The sequence below is a fragment of the Budorcas taxicolor genome, chromosome 5 (assembly GCF_023091745.1).
Source record: "Budorcas taxicolor isolate Tak-1 chromosome 5, Takin1.1, whole genome shotgun sequence".
Classification (NCBI taxonomy): domain Eukaryota; kingdom Metazoa; phylum Chordata; class Mammalia; order Artiodactyla; family Bovidae; genus Budorcas; species Budorcas taxicolor.
In genome coordinates, this window is record NC_068914.1 from 87,503,823 (window position 1) to 87,525,877 (window position 22,055).

Here is a 22,055-nt window from a genome sequence, read left to right on the forward strand (position 1 = left end):
AAAGCAAGATTTACTATACCTATGTTATGGATGAGAAATGAAGGTCAGAGGTTAAATCATTGCCTATAGTCTCAAAGTTAAGTGATTTTAGTCTAGGTTTATTTGATTCCAAAGCTCATGCACTCATCTTGCCCCAACATAATAAATGGGCTAAAGAAGGGTGTAAAGTGTTAGTTGCTCAGTCGTGTCTGACTCATTGTGATCCCGTGGACTATAGCCCACCAGGCTCCTCTGTTCCCGGGATTCTCCAGGCAGGAATGCTGGAGTGGGTTGCCATGCCCTTCTCCAGGGGATCTTCTTAACCCAGGTATCAAATTCAGGTCTCTTACATTGCTGGCAGATACGTTACCATCTGAGCCACCTGGGAAGCCCATAAATACGGATGCAAGGCATTAAAAGACAAAGTACCCACGGTTGGCTTCAAGGAGGAGTAAGACACCAAATTATCTTTCATGAAGTGAGGGCATTACTTGGTGATCTGGCCTAACAAAATACTTCTCTCGAGTACTTAACACTGCCATATTCTGTCTTAATATTTACATCTTTCATCTGAGTTCAGCTATGCGACTTAAATACTTAAAAACCTCATTTTGCCCATTTACCTATTCAGCACAAAAGCAAAATAAAGAAATCGTATTTTAAGTATTCCCCAATTTCATTCTCTTCCTTTCTCTAACTGATAAAATTATGGATAAGATTCATTTTAGTTACATTTCTTTGTCCAAATAGCTCTTATGCTGCCTTACAGTTTTCAGTAGGGACCTACAGAGTAAGCAGGTGCACAAGTAACATAAACCTGGCAAAGCAACAGCGCACAGAGGCAGACACGACACACAGAGCATGCTGAGCAGTTTGGTGTGGCTTGAGCATAGTAGGGAGTGAAGGGAGATGGGCCTGGAATGTTACATTTTGCTGAAGACTATAGAGAATGAAAGAGGGTTCTGTATTCTTTGTATATTCTGCTTTTAACGTTATGAGTGTTTTCCATATCATTAATAACTCATCAAAAACATGATTTTAAATGACTGCTAGAATTTCACTGTATGGATGCTAAAATGTATGTAATCATTTCCTTATTAATAGATAAAGTTATTTCTAATCTTTTTATCCACATCTTTCATTATTAATTTATAATTTTAGATGTGAAATGACCTGACCAAATGATAAGAACTTTTGAAAAAATATATTCCCAATGTGTTTCCCAGAAATACATCTAACTGTATCATCACCTTTGGGCTTCCCTGTAGCTCAGGTGGTAAAGAATATGCCTTCAATGAGGAGACCCAGGTTTGATCCCTGGATTGGGAAGATCCATTGGAGAAGGGAATGGCAACCCACTGCAGTGTTCTTGCCTGGAGAATCCCATGGACAGAGGAGCCTGGTGGGCTAAGTTCCATAGGGTTGCAAGGAGTTGGACACAACTAAAGTAACTAAGCACTCCAATATTTTTGCTTGGAGAATTCCATGGACAGACACTACACTACCTTTACCTTTAGCATCTAGAACTCTCCAGCTAACCTTGATGACTTTCGGTACTTAGTTCTTCTTTACAAAACATCCAGTGGTGTGTGTGTATACATTCATTCAACAGATATTTATCAACTATCAACCATCAAACACCAGTGTAGGTACTTGGATTATATCTTTATTGACAAAATAGTCAAAGATCCCTCCTTTCATGAAGCTACAATCTAAAAGAGTAGACACAGTAAACAAGAAACAAAAACTTAAAATATTAGATATAGGTACAGTGTTAGGTCTTATGAGGAGTGGAGAAAACATATGGTAAGGTAAGAGAGATGGAAGACAGTTTACACCGAGATCAGGAGATGATTTTAAAATTTATATATGGCAGCCTATAAGAATCTTTAAGTCAAATCACAGCTACTATAGATGACTTTATTTAATTAAATACATCCAAAACAGGTGTTTTTTTACAATATAAATATTAATCAAGTATATCCCATGTTTACCTTAAGTTTCATTGTGAAATCTGGTGGGTATTCTGGTAGAAATGATTGATTTGTAAGTAAATTATAGTTAAAAATAAAGTAGATCTTTTTTAAGCTGTACATTTAAAGAGAAAATAGATTTTCCTGATAAAACACTAGTAATTAAATGTTAATTATACTATGTTATATTCTAAATCCATGAAATAAAAGTACATCTTCTCAACTATTTAAAATTAGCTAAAAAATTAGAGTTTAAGTTAGATAATCTAGAAAGTTCATCAAATATACCTAGAAAGTCTAGAAACTGGGCTGTTTGATCTTCCAAATAACTAATGTTTATAGAATACTAACAGTGTGCTTAGAAATTAATCTTTACAATAAGCTTATTTGTAAAACTCAGTGAAAGACACCGAGGTCCAGGACAGTTAAGCAATCTGCCCAGGCCAAACAGCCAGCAATCTGACTCCCAACTCCTCCTTCTCACCTCTCTACATACCCTCGTCAAGTCTTCCTAGTTAAGATAAGAAGGGAGAAAGTTCTAGCCCAGGCAGTGATTGCAGCCAGAGAACAGTATCTGGGATTACTTACAGTCCTGGTTTAAAATCTCTAACCATTCTAAGAAGCAAAGAGGAGAAGGATAAAGCATTTTGACTTAGTTTAAAGAAAAAGTGTAAGGTCTATTCATTCAAAATAGTGGACAATTTGAAAGTGTGGATTGGAACTGTGATGGGGGAGTCATGCTCAAGTTAGAGGTCAGTCTGTGAAGTGTGGGGTGGACAAGAGGACTCACTCTTTGTACCAAGCATGAAAATAAATGAGCAAACAAAGTCCCGTAGTCAGTGTCTGTCAACAAGGTCAGGGAGGGTCATGTTGAAGGAGAGTGGAGACCCATTGACTGGTATTCAGCTGTTCTGGACAATCAGAATTAGATATTCGGCTTCTAGAGAAGCAGCCTGACCCAGCACTGCTCAGCACTGCCCAGCAGCCTCAGCTCATTTTCTGAATGACTGGGGGCTGGACAGTTACACTGCACAAGCAATTAAGAGTGGCCAGGACTTCTGAGGCTGACAGTCCCTAAGAAATATTACTCACCTGTTCTTTCAAACATGCTTACATTCCAGGTATAACTCAGCACCCTAATTTTTAATTCAGCTGTTCTCCATTCAATTGCTGTAACTTGGTTTATTTCTAACTATAGTTAGAAGCCCTCTTATTTGACACATTTAATGCAAAAACGTCAGAGTGGAGACTCAAACACAGCAAAAAGCTCTTTTATTTTGTCTTAAAACAGGTACAGTTGTTCCTATTCAGATTTGTTTGTTATTTTATTATGGGACAGTCTTTTATTATTTTTAATATTGGTTCCAGGTCATGTAGTTTGTATAATTCCTGCCGTTTATATATCATTAAAATGTCCCATTTCCATTTCTTTAAGATGAGAGAACATAGAAAAGTTTATAAAACCATATGAATGCAGAATTCTGTCTATATTTCCAAACTTTGCCCTTTTATATGTCTCACCTGTACCTGATTTGCATGCAGTTTTCTTTACTGATCCACTTCCCCCCGTTCCATGAAAACCTAATTAACTCACACAATTATTTCATGGAACAATTCTTTTTTTTCTTTTTACCCTCATGTTTCATGAATTTATGTAAAGTTTCATTAAATGAATGCAGCTGTCCTTAAGAGGTTTGAATACAAATACCACTTACTAACATACAGCTCAGCACAGTGACAGAAAGTACTGGACCCATTGAGAGAGTGGATGGAGGGCATTCAGTGTTCCATTGAATATCAGTGTATTTCACAGAGGGAAGGGAGAGTATTGGTTAATGGTATAGAAAAGAGTTGGTTATTGGAGCAAAAATCCAAACACAGAAGCTTGAGTTTATAAAGTAATATTTGCTCAAGGGGTCTTGGCTCCAAGAGGATGTTCTCAGAGACCCCTACCAAAACACCTGAGCTTCAGTATTCTCAGCTGTAAAACCATAAAAAAAATAATAACAATAACAATATCTACTCTTTGTTCTACTTAACACAAATGATCATGGAAGGGATTCAATGACATATTTTGGTAAAGATGCTTTTATTATTAAATTGCTGCATCTATGTTAGTAATATTAGGTGGAATACTACAAATTAGAGTAACTAAAACCATAATAATTCTAGACAATCTGATCCATTCTCTTTTATGCAAATATAACCCAACTGCAACTAAGTATCTCTTTGTTTATTTAGAGCCACTTCCTATGTGATGATACATCTTTAGCTCATAAAGCAAAAATTTCTTTGATTTTAAATGCATAGAATTTAAAAAGAAAGTAATTTAAAAGTAGATTTTCTTTTCAGGCAACTAATATATTAGCTAGACTTGCTTCTTCTTTATACACAAATAACCCTAATGTGGTGAGAGTGAGAGGGATGATCAAAGAAAATAATAGATTATAAAAATATGGGTTTGCATTGCTTTGCACTGCATTCTACTTTTGCTGTAAACCACTGATGATGAAAAATTGGTTGATGTCCAGGATCTTTACAGTCAAGGTTCACTAATTACTTGTTTGTACAAGAGACACATAACCTTCTGGAAACCTCTTTGTCCTCCAAATTATGAATTCTTGGAATTAATAGATAATTTTACTGAAAGAATTGGCCCAGCTAACAGAATAGTGATGATTTGGGGTTATATTCTGCTACATAGCGTGCTATTTCGAATTACACACAATTAGTGTGATTTCACAATATTATCTTTAAGAGAGCACTTTCCTTCCTTGCATTTTTCTTTTTCATATCATTGTTAACACCACAATGAAAAAACCCTAAAAAGCTACTCACAAAAATAATTCAAATGTGAACTGATGCCCTTAGAAACAACCACATTTGCAGCTCTCGGTCACCTCATATTCAAAAGCACCCACACTTATCTGGTCTCTTTTTCTACATCCTCCTTAAAGAGGGGAAAAATGTATTCAGTGTGTAAAAATAAGCTATTGTATCTCAGAAAGGAGATGGGATGCTAATTAAGGGTTGTTTGAATGAACAAGTCACATTACATTGTCTACTGGGAGCCGGCTGCCAATTGCATTTTTGGTAAAGAGTCAAGAAAAACATTCGAGAGGGCCCCGGCAAGCTCAGGAGAGAAGCAAGCAGTGCTTCCATTTATCAAGTAGGTGCACAAGCCTGGATTGTATTGTTAAGAGTCAGGGTGCAAGCTGAGAGCTCCTGCCTGGCAGTTTTTCTTACCAGTTTCAAGAGCCACCTTCTCATTGAGAGGCCTGCTACTCAGGCCAGATCCTGGACAATGGGGCACATATGCCTGACTGCTGGGCCACTGAATGCCTCTTTCTTTGTTCAATACCTTTTGCAAGATTCTTTGTCACTCTTCTTGGATTCATCCAGGAGGCAAGGGTTTTAAGTCACACAATAGCTCGGGTCTTGCAGCGAAATAATTGATGCTCCATTGAAAGCAACCAGGCAATTTGGTTAGTATGATTATCTTTAACAAATCGGGGAAATTTCAGACATTTGGCAATTCATAATTGAGGAGGGAAATAAATTGCTTTATTTTTTAAAGATTGCTATTTTTCTAAAAAAATTTTATTAAAATATGGTTTATTTACAGTGCTGTGTCAGTTTCAGGTATACAGTAAGGTGATTCGGTTATACAGATATATGTATGATTCTCTTTTAGATTCTTTTCCATTAGAAGGTATTATAAGATTTTGAGTATAATTCCCTGTGCTGAAGGTTTCTCTTTTTTTAAATGTTAATGTTATATTAGCCAGACTAAGCCTGATAGCCTGATTGCTTGATAGTCTTGGGGGTGGAATGGCATGGAAATAGAGGTGAAAATGATTTACTTTGTTTGGAAAAGGACCAGAAAGTAGAGTAGGCAAATGTGTTTTTATTGTAGTGGATGAAAAACAATGATTTCACTAGATGAAGTGACTTCCTTGTGGCTCTAACACATAGAGCATTTGGTACTTAGCATGATAGAGCCCCAGAGGTGTGTTTCTGATATGTTACATGTCTTTTCCTTTAGTTCTGTAATTCTGTAATTTTTTTGCTGTTGCTCTTTTAAATCTATAAGAACTTAACTATTTTTAAGTGTGGTCATATGCCTTGGACATAGACATAAAGAAACAAGCGTCCTGAGGACTGAAAGGTCCCTAACCAAAGGCAATAAGTGAAAGAATTTCTTCATCAATATGCATGTGTGTTTGAAAGAAAATGATGAATTCTATTTAAACAAAATTTCTAAAATTAAATTACTTCCCTGGGCACTGAAGATAAAGCATTAACTTTCACACTTTTATTCTTAGACATTAAAATATGTGGTAAAAAAGTAGTGGTTCTTTTGTGGTTGTTTAAAAGGCAAAAAATAAATAATATGAATTTATATGTATGTTTGAAACTCATTTTGTAGTTTTTTAAATAATGTGATGATGTCATAAAAATAATATATTTGATGCATGAGCTAAGGCATATTTAAGTAATGATCTAATCCCTTTAGATCAAAAACTCATCCCTTAATCCAGTAGTTGTAAAATATAATAACAATAATAATAATAATATCAAGTTTTGAATGCTTACTGTATGCCTGGCTTTGTCCTAAGTGCTTTGCATGTATTAAATCTTGAGGAAACTGAGGCCAGAGAGAGTTTATGTTTCCCTGTTTATGGACTCACAGATAAATGGTAGCACCAAAATTTGGTCCCAGGCTCTTTAACTCCAAAGCTTGCACCTTATCCATCATATTATGTTTTCTTGCTTGCAATATAATTGTTATTACTGCTATTAAATGCTTCAAAGAGGATCCTTCATAAAAATTTGAAAAATAATTTTGCCATACATTTATTTCAACAAATCCCATAGGTGAAAAGGCAATTGGTCCTGGAAAATACAGTACCACAGATATATTAATGGTCATTATATCTACTTTACATACAGGGGAGACTGCATTCTGTGGCATCTAACACATTATAGATACTCTTACTAGAGACTTTAGTTTGATGAAGCAGGAAATGTGTGAAAAAGTGAAAGTGTTAGTCACTCAGCTGTGTCCCAGTTACTGCGACCCCATGAACTGTAGCCCGCCAGGCTCCTCTGTCCATGGAGTTCTCCAGGTAAGAATACTGGAGTGGGTAACCATTCCCTTCTTCAGGGGATCGTCTCTATCCAGAGATTGGACCCTTGTCTTCTGCACTGCAGGCAGATTCTTTACCATCTGAGCCACGAGGGAAGCCCCAAGGAAATGTGACTTGCCTCAATCATAGGGGAGAACATTTTATTTTCACCTTGTTCATCGCATGATAAACTCTTAATATTTGGATCTTAGTTTCCTAATTCTTAATTCAGTTCTGAATTAGCCCTTAATTTCTCTGTGGGGATTTGAGAAATTTTGCCTTAATTATTTTTTTGTATGGGATCAACAGCAATAGTGTTGGGTTGTTTTTTTTTTTTTTTTTAAAAAAGGTGTAATATATACTATACATACTATGGGCTTCCCAGGTGGCACTAGTGATAAACAAACCTTCCTGCCAATGAAGGAGACAGAAGAAATGTGGGTTCAATCCCTGGGTCAGGAATATCCCCTGGAGGAGGAAATGGCAGCCCACTTCAGTATTCCTGCCTAGAAAATCCCATGGACAGAGGAGCCTGGTGGGTTACAAAGAGTTGGGCTGCATAGAGTTGAACATAAGTGAGCACCACATGCATATATATATACTATAAAATTTACCCATTTAAAATGTATAGTTTGGTGGTTTTAGCTCATTTACAGAATGTTTAAAATTGATACTTGACTTATTTTATTTAACTAAATAGAAACTTTTGAGATGCTTGAATGAAAAATGCTTCCAGGCCAGTGAAAACCGTTAATATTTGCTGTGTTCTTCTTTCCCCTCCTCCAGAAATGTGTGCTTTATTGGCCAGAAAAGAGAGGAATATATGGAAAAGTTGAGGTTCTGGTTATCAGTGTAAATGAATGTGATAACTATACTGTTCGAAACCTTGTCTTAAAGGTAAGAATATGGAGCTGTAGCTGTCTACAAAGTGGAAGGTGTTAGAGGATTGCATTTTTATTTTGAACTTTTTTTGTCCTAAGAACTGCAGATTCAATTTGAACAAGTTAAATAAAGTCAAGATCAAGAAGAAAGTATAATCACTCCCTTATGTATTTTGTTGTCAGCTACTATCACTCTGTGGAATAATTAATTTAAGTAGACATTAAAGAAATCCACTAAGTAGGGTGCTATGGTCTGCTAATTTGCATATATATAACACCTCTGATTTAACCTTTTGAACGCCTTTAACTAAACGACTAAAGGCTCGTGCTGGAGATGTTGCCGTGATTTCTTTTTTTAATGTCACTTTGTCTCAGCAGATTTAAGGAAGGCCTGGAAACTGTGAAAGGGAAAATCTGCGCTCGTGGGTGGTTGTGGGAGGCAAGAAAAGCCTGAAGTGTTGTTGAGATCTTCCAAAACTTGGAGTTACAGTCATTTATAGGGACTTTCCCAGACCAGATTATGTCATAGAAAATTTATCTTATTTAAATTTTGGACAGCAAATGCTGAGGGATGTTGCCATGGTATAGTTGGTCGTTTTTCTTCTAGACAGCAAGCATCCCAAAGATTCCAGTTCTATCTAGAACCCCACTGCTGGGACAGAATCATCACAAAGAAGAAGAAAGTAGAGACAGAGCTGCACTGATGGGTTTTAATGGGAAATTCATGATAGGAAGGCACTTAGAGAAACCTGTTCTTCAACATGTATTCAACTAGTGCGTAGTCTACACCAGGCCCCAACTTGGTTTTGAGATGATGTGCATGGACCCTCCTTTGTCACTCCTTTCCTACAGGGGTTCCTCACTGCTGTTAAAAACTGGTATTTAGGGTGAGTGTAGAATCATTAGAGTGACTGAGTATAAAATTAAGCATTCTTATACTGGTCAATATATTTATAATAACCTGTCAGGAGCATTCAAAGACCAGGGAACACACTATATCTCAATTCTTTCTTGGCCATTTATTCATCTACCATTATGTTCATGATCACAAATTACAAACATGTCTAGCATATATATGTTTTCTATATTAAATATATATCATATATATATTTCTCATTTAATTGAAGCAAGACTGTCAGATTTTGACATCAGCATATTTACAGTAAATTTTTCTCAGGTTGAAAGAATATTCTTCAAAAGTTTCCTAGATTTTATTGCCACCTAGAAGTGAGGAGCAAGCAAGATGGCTGTGATAGAAGGTGTTTGGTATTGTGGTTTGGATGCCTTTTAGTTCCACAAGTAAATGAAGCGCTTGGTGGCTATTTCTATTTTCAGCAAGGAAGTCACACCCAACGTGTGAAACATTACTGGTACACCTCATGGCCCGATCACAAGACTCCAGACAGTGCCCAGCCCCTTCTGCAGCTCATGCTGGATGTGGAAGAAGACAGACTTGCCTCCGCGGGCCGAGGGCCTGTGGTGGTCCACTGCAGGTAAGGGATGGGCTGTCCTTTCTGCCTCAGTAACGGTCTATTCTTTGTAAAGTCATACAGCAAGTGGCAGTTGGGTTTGACTTCCTGGTTCTGACTTTGCTGGTAAATTGAATAGATATTGAAACTAATTAGCCTCCCCCTTGATTCTTGACCACAGTGATACTTGTCAGAAATGAAGTGCCATTATTAGCATATTTTTAGCAGTCATACAGTGGAGAAAATTTCACTTATGAATCACTCAGGGAACAGGAGATCTTATTGATTCAGTCCTCGACCTTGAAATGTAGGTGGATTCATTTAGTCTCATTAGGCTCGTGTGTGCTAGGAAAGACATATGATTTTTTAATTATCAACAGCTTTTTTCTTGTTTTGAGATGCCCCTGAACTTTACTAGGATTGTATCTTGATAACATTTATTATTATTATGCCGAATTTGGTGAAAACCAGTCAACTGTTCTAAAAGTTACCTCATGAAAAACAGATAGAAATAAATTTATGAAATGTTAAATGGCAAGTGGTAATTCACCAAGAGGAAAACAAAATGCTGTTACCAGAACATGGGGTCCTGGAGGCTGGGCTGACAAGAGGCACCGATTTTAGTGGTTCCCTTGACTCGTGTCCAATTTAAAGTTCTTATCCTTTAACTTATACCTCTTCCCCTTGTTTTCCTGCTAATGTGCCCAGACCAAAGTACAAATTTTAAAGTTATTTATATAACTGGTTGTTTTTTCTCCATACTTTCTCAAAAAAAATTTGCATGACTTTATTGATCCCCTTATGTCTTATAAGATAGATTTTGGTGATGTTTTTAATAAACAAAGTATATTACTTTAAATTATGATTTTAGCCTTCTTTTGAATCTTTGTGGTTTAATTAAGAGTAAAATTTACTGTATGTCTATTTGCCCAATGTGTCATTATCTAGTTTCTAACTTTAGGCCTTATCCTAAACTTAACTTACTTTAGAGCTAGAACTATCCCACACCCAAAATCGTAAAACAGTCAGGATATCTAAAATGAACTAACCATTTCCCCTCTAAACCCAGCTCCCCTTCTGATTGCTATTTCTAAGAATGAGACCATCTTTTTTCCAGCCACTCAATATCAAATGTTGACAGTTATCTTTGGCCCTTTTCTCAATTCCAGCCTCAATATCTAATCAGTCACCAGATTAGCTTTCCCTTCAAAGCTTCTGCCATAATCATCACTTCCTGCCCAACCACCCAAGTTCAGGCCCTTATGACCTCATCCATGTATTTTAGAAGAAGTCAGCTAATTGCACATACACACCCCACTTCCCCATGCTCCACCCCCACTACAGTCTATTCTGTGCACTCCTCCTGGATGATGTGCATAAAACCCTCTTTCATCACATGGAGTCTCTGCTCAAAGCTTCACACAGGCTTCCCATTGCCTAGAGCAAAATTTCCTAATCTTGGATTTGTGGATTACCTACAGGGGCCAGTGAACTTGAAATGACTTGAACAGATTTGAGTACATTAAGTGAATTTTCTGGGGAGTGAAAACTCATTGTTTTCAACATATTCTCAAAAAAAAAAAAAAAAAGAGTACCATTGTTTTAGAGGATGAAGTCCAAAGTTCTTAGTTCAGTTCAGTCGCTCAGTCGTGTCCGATTCTTTGCGACCCCATGAATCGCAGCATGCCAGGCCTCCCTGTCCATCACCAACTCCCGGAGTTCACTCAGATTCACATCCATCGAGTCAGTGATGCCATCCAGCCATCTCATCCTCCGTCGTCCCCTTCACCTCCTGCCCCCAATCCCTCCCAGAATCAGAGTCTTTTCCAATGAGTCAACTCTTCGCATGAGGTGGCCAAAGTACTGGAATTTCAGCTTTAGCATCATTCCTTCCAAAGAAATCCCAAGTCTGATCTCCTTCGGAATGGACTGGTTGGATCTCCTTGCAGTCCAAGGGACTCTCAAGAGTCTTCTCCAACACCACAGTTCAAAAGCATCAATTCTTCGGTGCTCAGCCTTCTTCAAAGTCCAACTCTCACATCCATACATGACCACAGGAAAAACCATAGCCTTGACTAGACGGACCTTAGTCGGCAACATGATGTCTCTGCTTTTGAATATGCTATCTAGGTAGGTCATAACTTTTCTTCTAAGGAGGAAGCGTCTTTTCATTTCATGGCTGCAGTCACCATCTGCAGTGATTTTGGAGCCCCCCCAAAAAAAGTCTAACACTGTTTCCACTGTTTCCCCATCTATTTGCCATGAAGTGATGGGACTAGATGCCATGATCTTCGTTTTTTGAATGTTGAGCTTTAAGCCAACTTTTTCACTCTCCTCTTTCACTTTCATCAAGAGGCTCTTTAGTTCTTCTTCACTTTCTGCCATAAGGGTGGTGTCATCTGCTATCTGAGGTTATTGATATTTCTCCCAGCAATCTTGATTCCAGCCTGTGCTTCTTCCAGCCCAGCGTTTCTCATGATGTACTCTGCATATTAGTTAAATAAGCAGGGTGACAATATACAGCCTTGACGTACTCCTTTTCCTATTCGGAACCAGTCTGTTGTTCCATGTCCAGTTCTAACTGTTGCTTCCTGACCTGCATATAGGTTTCTCAAGAGGTAGGTCAGGTTGTCTGGTATTCTCATCTCTTTCAGAGTTTTCCACAGTTTATTGTAATCCACACAGTCAAAGGCTTAGGCATAGTCAATAAAGCAGAATAGATGTTTTTCTGGAACTCTCTTGCTTTTTCCATGATCCAGCAGATGTTGGCAATTTGATCTCTGGTTCCTCCACCTTTTCTAAAACCAGCTTGAACATTAGGAAGTTCATGGTTCATGTATTGCTGAAGCCTGGCTTGGAAAATTTTGAGCATTATTTTACTAGCATGTGAGATGAGTGCAATTGTGCAGTAGTTTGAGCATTCTTTGGCATTGCCTTTCTTTGGGATTGGAATGAAAACTGACCTTTTCCAGTCCTGTGGCCACTGCTGAGTTTTCCAGATTTGCTGGCATATTGAGTGCAGCACTTTCACAGCATCATCTTTCAGGATTTGAAATAGCTCAACTGGAATTCCATCACCTCCACTAGCTTTGTTCATAGTGATGCTTTCTAAGGCCCACTTGACTTCACATTCCAAGATGTCTGGCTCTAGATGAGTGATCACATCATCATGATTATCTGGGTCGTGAAGATCTTTTTTGTACAGTTCTTCCGTGTATTCTTGCCACCTCTTCTTAATATCTTCTGCTTCCGTGAGGTCCAGACCATTTCTGTCCTTTATTGAGCCCATCTTTGCATGAAATATTCCCTTGGTATCTCTAATTTTCTTGAAGAGATCTCTCGTCTTTCCCATTCTGTTGCTTTCCTCTATTTCTTTGCATTGATCGCTGAGGAAGGCTTTCTTATCTCTTCTTGCTATTCTTTGAAACTCTGCATTCAGATGCTTATATCTTTCCTTTTCTCCTTTGCTTTTCGCCTCTCTTCTTTTCACAGCTATTTGTAAGGCCTCCCCAGACAGCCATTTTGCTTTTTCACATTTCTTTTCCATGGGGATGGTCTTGATCCCTGTCGCCTGTACAGTGTCACAAACCTCATTCCATAGTTCATCAGGCACTCTATCTATCAGATCTAGGCCCTTAAATCTATTTCTCACTTCCACTGTATAATCATAAGGGATTTGATTTAGGTCATACCTGAATGGTCTAGCGGTTTTCCCTACTTTCTTCAATTTATGTCTGAATTTGGTAATAAGGAGATAATGATGTGAGCCACAGTCAGCTCCTGGTCTTGTTTTTGTTGACTGTATAGAGCTTCTTCATCTTTGGCTGCAAAGAATATGATCAATCTGATTTCGGTGTTGACCATCTGGCGATGTCCATGTGTAGAGTCTTCTCTTGTGTTGTTGGAAGAGGGTGTTTGCTATGACCAGTGCATTTTTTTGGCAAAACTCTATTAGTCTTTGCCCTGCTTCATTCTGCATTCCAAGGCCAAATTTGCCTGCTACTCCAGGTGTTTCTTGACTTCCTACTTTTGCATTCTAGTCCCCTATAATGAGAAGGACATCTTTTTTGGTGTTAGTTCTAAAAGGTCTTGTAGGTCTTCATAGAACCATTTGACTTCAGCTTCTTCAGTGTTACTGGTTGGTGCATAGACTTGGATAACTGTGATACTGAATGGTTTGCCTTGGAAATGAACAGAGATCATTCTGTCGTTTTTGAGATTGCATCCAAGTACTGAATTTTGGACTCTTCTGTTGACCATGATGGCTACTCCATTTCTTCTGAGGGATTCCTGCCTGCAGTAGTAGATATAATGGTCATCTGAGTTAAATTCACCCATTCCAGTCCATTTTTAGGAGAAGGCAATGGCACCCCACTCCAGTACTCTTGCCTGGAAAATCCACTGGACAGAGGAGCCTGGTGGGCTGCAGTCCATGGGGTCGCTATGAGTTGGACACGACTGAGCGACTTCACTTTCACTTTTCACTTTCATGCATTGGAGAAGGAAATGGCAACCCACTCCAGTGTTCTTGCTTGGAGAATCCCAGGGACAGCAAAGCCTGGTGGTCTGCTGTCTATGGGGTCGCACACAGTTGGACACGACTGAAGTGACTTAGCAGCAGTCCATTTTAGTTCACTGATTCCTAGAATGTCGATGTTCACTCTTGCCATCTCTTGTTTGACCACTTCCAATTTGCCTTGATTCATGGACCTGACATTCCAGGTTCCTATGCAATACTGCTCTTTACAGCATCAGACCTTGCTTCTATCACCAGTCACATCCATAGCTGGGTATTGCTTTTGCTTTGGCTCCATCCCTTCATTCTTTCTGGAGTTATTTCTCCACAGATCTCCAGTAGCATGTTGGGCACCTACTGACCTGGGGAGTTCCTCTTTCAGTATCCTATCATTTTGCCTTTTCATACTGTTCATGGGGTTCTCAAGGCAAGAATAGTGAAGTGGTTTGCCATTCCCTTCTCCAGTGGACCACATTCTGTCAGACCCCTCCACCATGACCCGCCCATCTTGGGTTGCCCCATGGGCATGGCTTAGTTTCATTGAGTTAGACAAGGCTGTGGTCCTAGCGTGATTAGATTGACTAGTTTTCTGTGAGTATGGTTTCAGTGTGTCTGCCCTCTGATGCCCTCTTGCAACACCTACCATCTTACCTGGGTTTCTCTTACCTTAGGTGTGGGGTATCTCTTCATGGCTGCTCCAGCAAAGTGCAGCTGCTGTTCCTTAGCTTGGACGAGGGGTATCTCCTCACCACCGCCCTTCCTAACCTTCAATGTGTGAAAGCTCCTCTAGGCCCTCCTGCGCCCGCACAACCACTGCTCCTTGGACCAGTTCTTAGCTTTCTATAATCCTTTATAGACCCCACTGTACCTTCCCAGCCTTCTTTCCCACTATTCCTCTACTGTAACTTTCTCTTTCTAGCCAAACTAGTCCACTCATTGTCACACATCTTATTTTCTGTTCTGCTGCAAATTTTTCCCTATATCAGTCTCACCTGTGGAACATTCTGTCACATTGATGATAACCAAAATGCGTGCCATTCACAAGGTACAATTCAAGTACTGTCTCTTTATTGATACAAACTCTCTTTAGACACTTACGCTAAAAGGGATGCATTCCTCCTCTGAATTCCTCTGTACCCATATTCAACAGGAAACAAGTGCCAAGTCCGAGAAATAAGTGCTATTTGAGTGCTGCTGTTGTTGTTCCATCGCTAAGTTGAGTCCAACTCTTGGTAACCCCATGGACTGTCGCCCACCAGGCTCCTCTGTAAAGAGATTTCCCAGGCAAGAACACTGGCATGGGTTGCCATTGCCTTCTCCAGGCCATCTCCCCAACCCAGGAATCAAACCCACATCTCCTACATTGGCAGGAGGATTCTTTATCACTGAGTCATCAGGGAAGCCCATATTTGAGAGCTGAAAGGGGAGCTATACTCAAACTATGAGATTTGAACAAAGTCTCTAAAAGTCGGAATACTGCTGAACAGGATCTTGAAAGAAGGACCCATGTTTGTGGTTTTAAAAGGTGGTAGGGTGGGCATTTCTGACTGGAGAAGTATCATTAACTCAAAAAGGAAGCCAAAAAGAAAAGGTTGTTTTGCAAAGATTCAAATGAAAACAATGGCACAAAGGGTACAAAGTCAACAACAGAAAGACAAAAAGCTTGAAAGTTCATCCAATCATATTACGTAAGGCATGAATACCATGGAAGCGTGCTTAGACTCTGTACTGTGACCATCTGCAGTTTTTGCTGGTGCTTGTGTATGTGCAGTCATGTCCAACTCACTGTGACCCTTTGGGGTATAGCCCACCAGACTCCACTGTCCATGGAATTTTCCAGGCAAGAATACTGGAGTGGATGGCCCTTTCCTGCTCCAGAGGGTCTTCCTGACCCAGGGGTCGAAACTGTGTCTCCTGCATCTCCTGCATTGGCAGGCGGATTCTTTACCACCAAGCCACCTGGGAAGCCCGTACAGTTTTTGAGTATTGAGTAACATGATCAGGTTCCTATTTCAGAAAGATGAACCTAGCAACTGTGTATATCATGAATTAGCCCAGGAAGAGTCTTGAGACTTGGAAACCAAGATGAGATCATCGTTAATCATGAAGTAAGATTTCAAAAACGTGAGCACAGTTTATAGAAAGAAAAGCATGGTTCCCAAAAGCTCAGTGGAGGTGGAAAACATAAGAATTGGTAACAGACTGGATGTGGGAAGTGAGAGAGGGGGAGATGTTGAAGATGGCTCCAAGATTTCTAGGCTGGAAAACTTGTGGCTGCTTGGTAATGCCATTGAGGAAAAAGATAATTAATTCTGTTTTAGATACATTGAATTTAGAGACACTGAACTGCAGCAAGTGTAAAATAGCAACAGCAGAAGTGCCAGCTAGGAGGTGGAATGCTAATCTAGAGTTTAGGAGAAACTTGGGGAACTTAAGTGTAGATTTGGAAGAAATTTACATAAAGATGGTTAAAATTGCTGAAAGAGAGAAAGAGACAGAGAAAGTTTGTCAAGTTGATAACTTGCCATCTAAAGAGATTCACGAGTAAACCTTCCATGACAGGTAATATTTCTGTTCAGCTATTACCTTGATTAAAAAAAAAAAAAAAGACTTGGAAATATGTGCCTTTAGCCACATCCTCTCTCCTAACCTGAACTGAATCTTCAGCTGTTCACTAACATCTTTCACATCAGTATGTGTGTGTGCTAGTCGCTCAGTCTTTTCCAACTCTTTGCGACCCCATGGACTATAGCTCACCAGCCTCCTCTGTGGAATTCGCCAGGCAAGAATACTGGTGTGGGTTGCCATTCTCTTTTCCAGGGGATCTTCCTGACCCAGGGATTGAACCCGGGTCTCCTGCATTGCAGGCGGATTCTTTACCATCTGAGGCACCAGGGAAGCCCCAGCCACATTATTATATCCAGGACCAAAGCCTCTACTCTCTTCCTCAAATCAGACCTCATTCCAGAACTCCCACTGCATCTCAATGACACTGCCATTCTTCCAGTCCTCCGGGCGAGTCACCTTTGACTTTTTGCTTTTCTCATTGTTCAGCTCCACTCCTCCATGCTCACTTTTGTCATGTATGTAGGTCTTTCCCCTCCTTGCTACTGCCCATACCTTACTAAATTTCAGGCCCTAGTTCTTCTTTGTAGAACAGCTGGTACCTTTTTCACTATTCTTTCCACCCACCACCTCCCTCGATCCCATTCATCCTCCTTCTTAGACCTAAAAGGAAGAATGCTTTTGCAGTACTTAGCAGAGGGCCAGGTTTGTACACTCAGTACACGAGAGCTGCTGCTATTATCATAATTATTATTATTGATCCTAATGGTTGTTTTCAATGTTAAAGGAATATATTTTATCTCTTCTATTTTCCCTGCACCTTTTAATTCGCTGTCTGTTCTTTTCAGTGCAGGGATAGGCAGGACGGGGTGTTTTATTGCTACATCCATTGGCTGTCGACAGTTGAGAGAAGAAGGAGTTGTGGACGCGCTGAGCATCGTCTGCCAGCTTCGTGTGGACAGGTGAGTGTTGGCAGGATGTAACAAGAGACACTTCAGAGCAGCAGCAGCATCACAACCTGATTTAATCACACTCCTAACTCTGTAAAGATTTGTGTAAAATGCTTAAGAATGTACATTATATTAAAAAGTCATCAAAGAAAGTGTTATTTGCACCACTGACCCTCAGGAACCCAAAATCAAGAACTTGTGCTTAACCCTCCTTGTCCTTATGCAGGTTGTTTATAGTGGTAGCTCTTAGACTTCCACCTCTGTTCCTTCACAGGGACTTTGCATTTTCATTTGAATTCACTGAGTCCTTCTCTTTAGGATCTTGCTCCTTTAGAATGAGGCATATGCCATACTACCAAGAGTCATCTTTTTTCTCCACTCACCCTTTTTTAATTGTGAAAAATGCACATGACAAAATTTACCATCTTAACCATTTTTAATAGTACAGTTCAGAGTGTTAAGTATATTCGTATCGTTGTGCAACAAATCTCTAAACTTTTTTCATCTTGCAAAGCTCTGTACCCAGTTTCTTGGCAACCACCACTCACCTTCTGACTCTTTGAATTTGACTACTCATGAGGGGCCTCATATAAGTGGAATCATGCGGTATTCGTGTGTTTGTTACTGGCTTATTTCGCTTAGCATGGTATCTCCAAGATTCATCCATATTGTAGCATGTGTCATAATCTCCTTCCTCTTTAAGGCTGAATAATATTCCATTGTATGTATATACCATAATTTCTTTATCCAGCTATCTGTTCATGGGCTCTTAAGTTGCTGCCACCTTTTGGCTGCTGTGAATAATGCTGCAAGTATACAAATAGCGAGTTGAGATTCTCTAGGGTACATACTCAGAAGTGAGAAGCCTAGAGCATACGGTAATATTTTTAATTTTTCAAGGAATGCCACACTGGTTTCCACAGAAGCTGTACCATTTCCATTCCCATCAACAGTATACAGGGATTCCAACTTGTTTGTTTCGTAGTAGTAGTCATCCTAATGGGTGTGTGGTGAGAGAGTCATTTTCAGGTACAGATGGTTTGATAACCTTGGTGATGGTCTCTGTTTATGCACTGAAAACAGAACAAACAAGCGATTTCTTTTCTTGCTCGCTCCAAAACTAAACCTGGGAAAGTGAACGGCTGAGTGAATGGCGGGCGAGTGACAGAGAAAGTGGGCAGATGCTCCCTCACAACAGGCACGGAGGAAGGTGCTTGCAAGCACGTGAGCAGAGGACCCGCCTGCTCTGGAGTCCACTGTGCTGTTGTGGGAGAAGAGCTGTCTCAAGAGCTCGGCTGTGGGTTCTCTTCATTCATATGGCAAGTGCGTATCAACCACCTTCTAACTGCAAGGCCTTGTTCTGGATGCTGCAAGTACTGAAACAACGTGAGTGAGGCTCTGCTCTCCTAGAGTTTACACGCTAACAGTGAGAGAGAAGAGATAATAAACAGCAAGGAAATAAACCGGATAATTTCAGACAGATAAATGCTGTGAGGTAATAAAACACGAGAGTCACAGAAGCTGAGCCTCCTAGAATTTAGCCCTATGACCTAGAGTTTCCTAAAAGTGAGACCACAAAAGTCACATTTTGAGAGTCACACAATAAATATTTATTGAGCTGCTACTGTGTACTAGGTCCTGCAATTTCAATGCAGACAAAAGAATTATCCTGAAAATTCAATGAGAAAATAGATATAAAGGCACATAGGAAGGCTTCCAATAAATGTTCACTTTGTTACTGTCATCTCCATTATTACTAAAATCGTCAATAAAGCCTCTCTGAAAATGCACTGGTCATAGCAAACACCCTCTTCCAACAACACAAGAGAAGACTCTACACATGGACATCGCCAGATGGTCAACACCGAAATCAGATTGATCATGTTCTTTGCAGCCAAAGATGAAGAAGCTCTATACAGTCAACAAAAACAACACCAGGAACTGACTGTGGCTCACATCATTATCTCCTTATTACCAAATTCAGACTCAAATTGAAGAAAGTAGGGAAAACCGCTAGACCATTCAGGTATGACCTAAATCAAATCCCTTATGATTATACAGTGGAAGTGAGAAATAGATTTAAGGGCCTAGATCTGATAGATAGAGTGCCTGATGAACTATGGAATGAAGTTCGTGACATTGTACAGGCGACAGGGATCAAGACCATCCCCATGGAAAAGAAATCCAAAAAAGCAAAATGGCTGTCTGGGGAGGCCTTACAAATACCTGTGAAAAGGAGAGAGGTGAAAAGCAAAGGAGAAAAGGAAAGACATAAGCATCTGAATGCAGAGTTCCAAAGAATAGCAAGAAGAGATAAGAAAGTCTTCCTCAGCGATCAATGCAAAGAAATAGAGGAAAGCAACAGAATGGTAAAGACTAGAGATCTCTTTAAGAAAATCAGAGATACCAAGGGAATATTTCATGCAAAGATGGGCTCGATAAAGGACAGAAATGGTCTGGACCTAACAGAAGCAGAAGATATTAAGAAGAGGTGGCAAGCATACACGGAAGAACTGTACAAAAAAGATCTTCACGACCCAGATAATCATGATGATGTGATCACTCATCTAGAGCCAGACATCCTGGAATGTGAAGTCAAGTGGGCCTTAGAAAGCATCACTATGAACAAAACTAGTGGAGGTGTTGGAATTCCAGTTGAGCTGTTTCAAATCCTGAAAGATGATGCTGTGAAAGTGCTGCACTCAATATGCCAGCAAATCTGGAAAACTCAGCAGTGGCCACAGGACTGGAAAAGGTCAGTTTTCATTCCAATCCCAAAGAAAGGCAATGCCAAAGAATGCTCAAACTACCGCACAATTGCACTCATCTCACAGGCTAGTAAAGTAATGCTCAAAATTCTCCAAGCCAGGCTTCAGCAATACGTGAACCGTGAACTCCGTGATGTTCAAGCTGGTTTTAGAAAAGGCAGAGGAACCAGAGATCAAATTGCCAACATCTGCTGGATCATGGAAAAAGCAAGAGAGTTCCAGGAAAACATCTATTTCTGCTTTATTGACTATGCCTAAGCCTTTGACTGTGTGGATCACAATAAACTGTGGAAAATTCTGAAAGAGATGGGAATACCAGACCACCTAACCTGCCTCTTGAGAACTCTGTATGCAGGTCAGGAAGCAACAGTTAGAACTGGACATGGAACTACAGACTGGTTCCAAATAGGAAAAGGAGTACGTCAAGGCTGTATATTTTCACCCTGCTTATTTAACTTATATGCAGAGTACATCATGAGAAATGCTGGGCTTGAAGAAACACAAGCTGGAATCAAGATTGCCGGGAGAAATATCAATAACCTCAGATATGCAGATGACACCACCCTTATGGCAGAAAGTGAAGAGGAGCTAAAAAGCCTTTTGATGAAAGTGAAAGAAGAGAGCAAAAAAGTTGTCTTAAAGCTCAACATTCAGAAAACGAAGATCATGGCATCTAGTCCCATCACTTCATGGAAAATAGATGGGAAACAGTGGAAACAGTGTCAGACTTTATTTTGGGGGGCTCCAAAATCACTGCAGATGGTGACTGCAGCCAGGAAATGAAAAGACGCTTCCTCCTTGGAAGAAAAGTTATGACCAACCTAGACAGTATATTCAAAAGCAGAGATATTACTTTGCCGACTAAGGTCCGTCTAGTTAAGGCTATGGTTTTTCCAGTAGTCATGTATGGATGTGAGAGTTGGACTATGAAGAAGGCTGAGCACCGAAGAATTGATGCTTTTGAACTGTGGTGCTGGAGAAGACTCTTGACAGTCCCTTGGACTGCAAGGAGATCCAACCAGTCCATTCTGAAGGAGATCAGCCCTGGGATTTCTTTGGAAGGAATGATGCTAAAGCTGTAGCTCCAGTACTTTGGCCACCTCATGCGAAGGGTTAACTCACTGGAAAAGACTCTGATGCTGGGAGGGATTGGGGGCAGGAGGAGAAGGGGACGACGGAGGATGAGATGGCTGGATGGCATCACGGACTCGATGGACTTAAGTCTGAGAGAACTCCGGGAGACGGTGATGGACAGGGAGGCCTGGCGTGCTGTGATTCATGGGGTCGCAAAGAGTCGGACACAACTGAGAGATTGAACTGAACTGAACTGAACTGATCTCTAAAAATTGAAAACTCAAATTCCCTTTGGGGATGAGGTTTTCCCTCCTCATTGCTATCCTTCTTTCTTTCCTTTTAAATAATCATTTCTCCATCTTTGTAAGTGTATCTTCCCTCTATTTTTCTTTTAACTCTGACTGGCTTGTTAGAGGCTGTTACCCATGGTGATTACAGTTATGGACTCTTTAACAGACTGCCTGGTTTTGCATCCTGGCTCCCACCATTGCCTGGTTGTGTGCCCTTGGGCAAGTTACAGGACTTCTCCTTGCCTTGATTTTCTCATCTGGAAAATGGAAGTAATAATAATATCTAATTCTTATGTTTTTATAAGGATTAAAAGGTAATCTGTAAAGTGGCTGGCACATAAGCATGTAACCAAGGTTAGCCACAGTTATTATCAATAGATACAGCAAGAACCTGGGCATGCATCTGTAAAATGGAAATAATAATATATACCTCACAGGGTTACGGTAAGAGTAAGATGAGA

The 22,055-nt window shown here is 39.9% G+C and overlaps 1 protein-coding gene across 1 annotated transcript in view; it reads left to right on the forward strand.

Annotated features, from left to right (window-relative positions):
* Positions 1–22,055, forward strand: part of PTPRR (protein tyrosine phosphatase receptor type R) — a 275,894-nt gene that overhangs the window by 233,983 nt on the left and 19,856 nt on the right. Inside the window, exons 11-13 of the mRNA XM_052640206.1 lie at positions 7,868–7,978; positions 9,298–9,455; positions 17,361–17,474. Coding sequence (XP_052496166.1) covers positions 7,868–7,978; positions 9,298–9,455; positions 17,361–17,474 — 383 coding nt within the window. The remainder of the gene's footprint in view (positions 1–7,867; positions 7,979–9,297; positions 9,456–17,360; positions 17,475–22,055) is intronic.